Below are 8,086 nucleotides of genomic sequence, written 5' to 3' on the forward strand. Positions count from 1 at the left end.
GAATCTTTGAATCATTCACTCAACACATTTGTTCAGAAAAATCAAACCCACTTCACGTGTATGTTCATATTAATGCGAATAATTTTGAAAATCGAATAAATAAAAAAAAATTAAATAAAAAATACATAAATATTTTTTTAGAGATCCAGTAGCTAAAAAATAGACACAAACTTTTAAAAAATCCAATAAATAAATAATAGCTATAAAAAATAAATAATTTTAAAAATCCCATAACTAAAAAAAATATATAAAATAAAATATAAAATATATATTTTTCATAAAACATTTTATAACATAATTTTAATTTAAAAAGCCTTTTTAAATAACTGAATAAATACATTAAAAATCCAATGAATAAAAAAATTATAAAATTCAATGAATGTTTTATTTTTATAGAATATGTCTCATTTGATGCTTATGTAATTTTTAGTATGCATTTTTAGAATATGACACTTTGAATCTCATACAATATGATTCTTTTGATATTTATATAATACAACTTTTGATTCTTCTAGAATATGACTCGTTTGGTTCTTCTAGAATATGACTCGTTTGATTCTTCTAGAATATGACTCGTTTGGTTCTTCTAGAATATGAGTCGTTTGATTCTTCTTGAATATGATTCGTTTGATTCTTGTAGAATGTGACTCGTGTGTGTGATTGTGTGTGTGTTGGTCAGGTGGAGGAGCTGCTCGGTCAGCTGTGTCTGGACCCTGAGAAGATGCTCCAGCTGATGACTCTGGGTTTCTCGGAGCAGGAGGCGCGTCTGGGTCTGAGAGCCTGTCGAGGAGACGTGGAGGCAGCGGAGCGGCTCATCTCGCAGAGGAAGAAGGTGCTGCAGCACAAACGTGTTAATAAATCACCACAGCTTTTACTCACGTGAGCTCACAGTTAAACATGAGCTGATCTCTCATCAGGAGAAGAAGGAGCTGAAGGAGCGAGAGCGGGAGAAAAGGAGATGCCGTCTGCAGGACATCAACACACTGGTGGAGAACTCTTTACTGAATGAACCGAAAAAAACACACAACAGATGAGCAACAAACAAAAATCAGATTTTTAAAAAATATTTAGCATTTTATTGTTTACATTTATATTGAATGAAAAGAGAAAATATATTTTATCAAAAAACATTTTAGATTTTTTTTTTCAGGTTTTTAAAAACATTTTACAAAAGAAAAAACAGATAAAAAGAATACAAAACAAAGTAATACACGGGCTTATTAATATGCCAACATTTATTTATGCATATTTATTAAAAAATTCCGTTTAATATTGACTGAAAAGAGAAAACAGACACAATATATGATCAAAAACCATCTTTTCAGATTTTTAAAACATTTTACAAAAGAAAAATATAGATGAATATAAAATAAACTAAATATAAACTAAAATTTAAATATTTATATTATGCATAAATATAAAAAATACTATTATTTATTATTAATAAAAATAAAGAAATATGCATGTATAACTGCATCCACAAACATATAAACATAAATATGAAAAACATTTTTTTGATTTTTACAACAGAAAAAAGTAAAAAAAATTATATATTAAAAAATATGAGAGATTTCAAAAAACATAAATAGATATGCATATATAACTGTATCCACAAACATATATAAACAAATCAACATATGTATATATATATATATATATAGAAAAACATAATTTCAAGATTTTTGAAAATAGATGAATACAAAAAATAATTTAAAAAATGCATAAATACAGTATAAAACTGCATAAATGCATATAAAACTGCGTCCATATATATTATATTTTATAGATGTTTTTTGTTAAATTATTTTGTAAGAGAAAACAGACAGTCAAGAGATCTTTTCATATTTTTACCTTTTTTAACTTCAAAAAAAAATTTTCCACTTTTTACAACAGGAAAAAACGAGATGAATACATAAAAGTTAAAAAATAAATCGGCCTATTATAATTATGTTTTAATATAAAGTAGCCAAGTGTGAAGGGAACTGAAGCTGTTGTTTTGTCTGATGTCAGAATAATGTTCTCTGCTGTTATTCTGCAGGTTCTGCTGGATGGCGCTGAAGCTCAGAGTTCAGACGGACAGACTAAGCTGGATCAGGTGTGTTCCTGTGTGTTTATTCATGACTCCAGTGTGAGATGATGCTGATGCTGATGATGCTGTGTGTGTTTATTCGTGACTCCAGTGTGAGATGATGCTGATGCTGATGATGCTGTGTGTGTTTATTCATGACTCCAGTGTGAGATGATGCTGATGCTGATGATGCTGTGTGTGTTTATTCATGACTCCAGTGTGAGATGATGCTGATGCTGATGATGCTGTGTGAATAATTATTATTTAACAACAATAATGTTTTAGTATTTATTTTTGTAATTTATTGTTTTTATTATTTATTATTAATGAAAGAAATCGTGATGAGAGCTGCAGATGTTGTGTGTGTGTGTGTGTGTGTGTGTGTGTGTGTGTGTGTGAATGACTTGTTTCACATAAAGAAATCGTGATGAGTGAGAGCTGCAGATGTTGTGTGTGTGTGTGCAGCTTCAGCTTGGAGTCGTCTGGACGAGGATCTGGTGAACGAGGTTCTGGAGGACATTCCCCGACACGAGGAGGATTATCTGGATCTGACGCTGGACGAGGAGAAGGAGCTGCTGCTGCAGATCAGATCCAGTCTGGAGAAGCAGAGCTCCTCACCTCCAGATCGCTCGTGAATCACTTCCAGAAAATATATGTGATGCCCTTTTATTTCTTTCAGATAGCAGAGAATCAAAAAAAGAAAATAACCTTAGATTTCTACAATAATTGGAGTCATATTTGAAGCTTGATTGATGACGTCAAAGAACGATCGCTTTATCTTTATTAGAAGATTCGTTGAAGGGAACATGTTTGATGGTAATTCTACACTAATTTCATGATCAGTTCAGTTTAAGTGCTTTCAGTTCTGACTCTGTTTATAATGTTCGTCTCCTGAAGATGTTTGTTAAACGCAATAAAGATTCTCTCGTTGTGATTATTAACTGCATGTTGTGCAATAGCTCATTTTTTATAATCACTGCACTTTTTTTCGGGGTGTGAATAAGAAAAATTATTATTGGAATATTTTTTACTAGAAAAAAAAAAGTTTGTTTTTCTGCTGATTTTCACGTTTAATGCAGTGTGTTGCTGTTTCTTCGTAATCATTGGTGAAATTAACTAGTAATTACTGAGTGAAAATTGTCAAAGTAACTCTATGACATTTTTTTCAGTGTTATTATAATTAATGGACAAAATGAAAAATATATTTAATATTTCTAAAACATAGGTTTCTTCTGCTCACTAGAGCTGCACTTATTAAATCAAAAATAGAGTAAAAATGTGAAATATTATTATAATGTAAAATAGCTGTTTTCTATGTGAATCTCTGTTAAACTGTAATTTATTTCTGTGATGCGCAGCTGTATTTTCAGCATCATTACTCCAGTCTTCAGTGTCACATGATCTTCAGAAATCATTCTAATATTCTGCTCGAGAAACATTTCTGATTATTATCAATGTTGAAAACAGAATATTTTTGTGGAAACTGTGATGCATTTTATTTTTCAGGATTCACAGATGAATAGAAAGTTCAAAAGAACAGCATTTATTTGAAATAGAAATATACTCTAACATTATAAATGTCTTAACTGACACGTTTGATCAATTTAATGTGTCCCTGATTTATAAAAAAATATATTTCAATAATGAAAAAAAATTACTGAACCCAAACTTTTATACAGGCATGTGTTTGTAAATTTTTGCCTAACTACGCAGTTGTTCTGGAGTCAGAGAGAGACACAGAGACTCTTGTGTGATAAAATACCATCTTGACTGTGGTTTAGAGTTTATTTTACATGCTGAGAGAGAAGCAGGGTCCCGGTGAGGATGCTGGAGGGTTTAGAAGTAGTTGACGATCCTCCGGATGGACTGGATGTTGGGGTTCTGCGCCTGCCACTCGTTATGACTGCAGTAATTACCTCGCTCCACGATGTACATGCGGCCGCGGAAGTTCGGCTCTTCATACATCACCCACCTGAACATTAGACCAGATTAAACCAGACTCAAACTAATCCAAAAAACATTTTTCAGTAATTGAAATAAAGCTGAAATAAATGTTAAATATTAGATGAAAAAATTAAAATCTGAAATGCTGTCTTGGCAATGAACTAAAATAAAATTAAGTAATTAAAAAAACTAAAACTAAACATTTAAGCTAAATAGAAATATCAAAAGAAACTAATAAAAATGACAAAAGCACATAACATTGTTAACTAAAAAAATAGGTAATTGAAATAAAGCAGAAAATTTTTTATATAATGTTTAAGTTGAAGTACTAAAATGACTAAAATAAAATAATTTAAAGCTAAATAGAAATATATATAAAAAAAATCAAAAGACAAAAGCATATAACATAACATTGTTAACTAAAACTAAAAAAAAAAGTGATTTAAATAAAGCAGAAAAAATAAAATATAATGTTTAAGTTGAAGTACTAAAATTAAAAAGAATTAAATCTAAATAGAAATATATATAAAAAAGACAAAAGCATTTAACATTAACTACTGTTAACTAAAACAAGTAATTGAACAGTAATTGAAATACAGCTGTAATAAAAATAAAATAAATATTAGATGAAAAACGTAAACTTCAAAAACAAACGAAAATTAGAAATGTTGCTTTGGCAAATCTAAGTACTAAAATACAAAAAAATAAAGCTAAATAGAAATACTACAACAGACTAATAGAGATGACAATATCAAAATAAACTAAAACTAATTAAAAATATATATATATATAAAAAAATTTCAGTAATTGAAATAAAGCTGAAATAAAATAAATGTAAAATATTAGATGAAAAAATAAAAATCTGAAATGTTGTCTTGGCAATGAACTAATATAAAATTAAGCACTTAAAAAACTAAAACAAAAAATTTAAGCTAAATAGAAATATCAAAAGAAACTAATAAAAATGACAAAAGCACATAACATTAACTAAAAAAAGGTAATTGAAATAAAGCAAAAAAAATGTTTAAGTTGAAGTACTAAAAAGATTAAAATTTAAAAAAATAAAATAAAGCTAAATAGAAAGACAGATTAATAGAGATGACAATGTCACAATAACAAACTAAAACTAATTGAATAAAAGTAATTGAAATAAAGCTGAAATAAAATAAATAAATGTAAAATATTAGATTTTTTTTTATTATTATGAAATGTCTTGGCAATTAACTAAAATAAAATTAAGTACTTAAAAAAAACTAAAACTAAAAAGTTAAGCTAAATAAAAATATCAAAAGAAACTAATAAAAATGACAAAAGCACATAACATTAACTAAAAAAAGGTAATTGAAATAAAGCAGAAAAAATAAAATAAAATATAATGTTTAAGTTGAAGTGCTAAAATTAAAAATAATTAAAGCTAAAATGAAATATATATAAAAAAAGACAAAAGCATTTAACATTACCTACTGTTAACTAAAACAAGTAATTGAACAGTAATTGAAATACAACTGTAATAAAAATAAAATAAATATTAGATGAAAAACTTGTTTAGATGAAGAAATGTTGCTTTGGCAACTGAAATAAAAATCTAAGCACTAAAATACAAAAAATAAAGCTAAATAGAAATACTACAACAGACTAATAGAGATGAAAATGTCAAAATAAACTAAAATGAATAAAATAAAATATATATATAAAAAAACATTTTTCAGTAATTGAAATAAAGCTGAAATAAAATTTTTAAAAATTAAATAGTAGATGAAAAAAAATCAGAAATGTTGGCTTGGCAATGAACTAAAATAAAATTAAGTAATTACAAAAAACTAAAACTAAAAAATTTTAAGCTAAATAGAAATATCAAAAGAAACTATTAAAAATGACAAAAGCACATAACATTAACTTAAAAAAGGTAATTGAAATAAAGCAGAAAAAATGTTTAAAGGGGTCATATGATGTTGCTAAAAAGAACATTATTTTGTGTATTTGGTGTAATGAAATGTGTTTATGCGGTTTAAAGTTAAAAAAACACATTATTTTCCACATACTGTACATTATTGTTTCTCCTCTATGCCCCGCCTTCTGAAACGCGTCGATTTTTACATTTAATGCATGGCCTCTTTAAAAAATATTTTTCGAAGTTGTAAACAAAACCCAAATATGTTTGACAAGAAAATATAGCCTACAATTTCAGCTTTTCCACTTCAAATTTTGAGCTTAAATTCAATGTGTAATGTGAAATGTACTCGTGATTAGGCTAAAGGTAATATTTTGACTGGGTTGGTTTGTGAAGCGTGTGGAGTTCTCTCTCACCACCTGATTGGTCTGCAGGAGCCCATGTGATCGTTGTGTGAGTTCCAGCGCGGGAACTCGGGATACTCTCCGCGCTCCAGGATGAACTGCTGGCCCTTGAAGTCCGGATGATCGAAGCAGATCCAGGCGCCGCTCTCCACGCGGATGGAGTTCACTCGGTTCATGAAGCCACGGTCCTGGAAGTTATCACAGTCACCGTAGACCTCCAGCCGGCGGCCGGTGAAGCAGCGGCCCTCGTAAAACACGATCTGAGGAGCGCAGGAGCGCAGGAGCGGGGTCAGACTACAGACACATCCTGAGTGACGCATGCTTTCAGTCCAAAACCCTCTGAAGACGAGTTTCTTTAACTGTGTGTCATATAAAAATGACAGGAACTCTCCAAGCCAAGGTTGTTACTGTTACTTTAAACTAAAATCATTAAAAACATTACTTGAAATTAAATAAACATTAACTGAAAAAAAAAAAAAAAATTATATATATATATATATATAACAAATAGATTTTAAAAAATATTGCTGTATATATATATATATCATGTTAAAATAAAAATGGAATGTTTTTTTGTTTTATTAACATTTTTAATTAGCTTTTATTTTTTTATATTTTTCATTTGGATTTTAATTTTAATGTTTTTGTTGTGTTTTGCCATTTTTATTTGTTTTTTTAAATGTCTGTTTTTATTCATTTTTATTTCAGTTTTAGTTTTAGATATGGAAATCAACTTGAACTAAATGAAAATGAGAAATGTTGTAGCTGAAATAAATTGTTTTTGTTTTCGTTAATATTAAATTACTCTTTATTTTATATTTTCTATCTGAATTTTGAATTTTAAAAATATTTCTATACAGTTTTAATTTTTATTTCAGTTTTAGTTTCAGATATTTAAGGAAATCAAATCATCAAAATATCATCACTATAATGCAAAAATTATACATTAAATGCAATATGTTTTTTTTATTGTTATTTATACATTTGTCATGCTCAACATTTCACCTCACCAAAATCTCATTATTTTAATTATATGATATTTTCTGGCATGAAAAAAAAAATCTCTTTGCGTGTTAAAATATGAATGATTAATAAAACAAGAACAGGTCAGTGTATGTGTCTCGTGTTAATAATTGTGTAAATCACAGCAAGCGACTCGAGAGATAGTGAAACAAAACGCTGCGTTTAATGATTACAATCAAAAAAGTCCAACAACCTTCACTACTGAATGAATGCTGCCAACTTTATTGGCCATAATTACGTTTAAGAAGCACACACACATTAAAATCACTCTATAATCATGATCGTGATTCATTCATCACTCAATCAGCAGCTGAAATGACTTTCCTTTCCACTGATGCCACTTCCAACTTAAAAAAAAATCGAGCGAGTGTGTTATTCAGGAACGTCACGGACAGATTCCGTCTCACAAAGCAATAAATAAAAGAAAAATATCACACAACTAAAAAATGCAAAGTCAAATGAAGTATAAAAAAGGTTTAAAAGAAAAAGCCGACATGTCTATGGAAACAGGCAGTTAGCCACTTCAAGTAGAGGGATTGGTGTCCCAGTGTCCCAGTGCTGCAGGAGGGGCTGGAAACAGACTTTTCTAGCAAACATCTCAAGTTAAACGTCCTGAACCCTGATCGAACCCGTTAATCCTAGAACCAGACCAGAAAACACAAGCCAAGCCCAAACTCCAGCCTCAAACAAACATGCTTGCTAGAAAAGTTTGTGCTGGTTCTCGGGTGGGCGGGGCAGACTGTGGGAGAGGGGCGG

At 29.4% G+C, this 8,086-nt stretch overlaps 2 protein-coding genes across 2 annotated transcripts in view; one reads left to right on the top strand and one right to left on the bottom strand.

The window, feature by feature from the left end:
• LOC107754231 (NEDD8 ultimate buster 1-like) overlaps positions 1 to 3,038 on the top strand; it is a 12,525-nt gene extending 9,487 nt beyond the window's left edge. Inside the window, exons 12-14 of the mRNA XM_016570601.1 lie at positions 2,039 to 2,095; positions 2,181 to 2,232; positions 2,513 to 3,038. Of these exons, the coding sequence (XP_016426087.1) occupies positions 2,039 to 2,095; positions 2,181 to 2,232; positions 2,513 to 2,703 (300 nt within the window). The 3' untranslated portion in view covers positions 2,704 to 3,038. The remainder of the gene's footprint in view (positions 1 to 2,038; positions 2,096 to 2,180; positions 2,233 to 2,512) is intronic.
• Positions 3,039 to 3,817: 779 nt separating this feature from the next.
• Positions 3,818 to 6,630, bottom strand: LOC107754232 (gamma-crystallin N-B-like). The gene is made up of 2 exons (XM_016570602.1): positions 6,320 to 6,630; positions 3,818 to 4,055 (listed from the first exon to the last, which is right to left on the bottom strand). The coding sequence occupies exons 1-2, from the start codon at positions 6,625 to 6,627 to the stop codon at positions 3,905 to 3,907; spliced, it is 459 nt and encodes a 152-aa protein (XP_016426088.1). The 5' UTR covers positions 6,628 to 6,630; the 3' UTR covers positions 3,818 to 3,904.
• Positions 6,631 to 8,086: the final 1,456 nt, after the last annotated feature.

This window comes from Sinocyclocheilus rhinocerous, unplaced genomic scaffold (assembly GCF_001515625.1).
Source record: "Sinocyclocheilus rhinocerous isolate Xijiao unplaced genomic scaffold, SAMN03320098_v1.1 scaffold1343, whole genome shotgun sequence".
Classification (NCBI taxonomy): Eukaryota; Metazoa; Chordata; class Actinopteri; order Cypriniformes; family Cyprinidae; genus Sinocyclocheilus; species Sinocyclocheilus rhinocerous.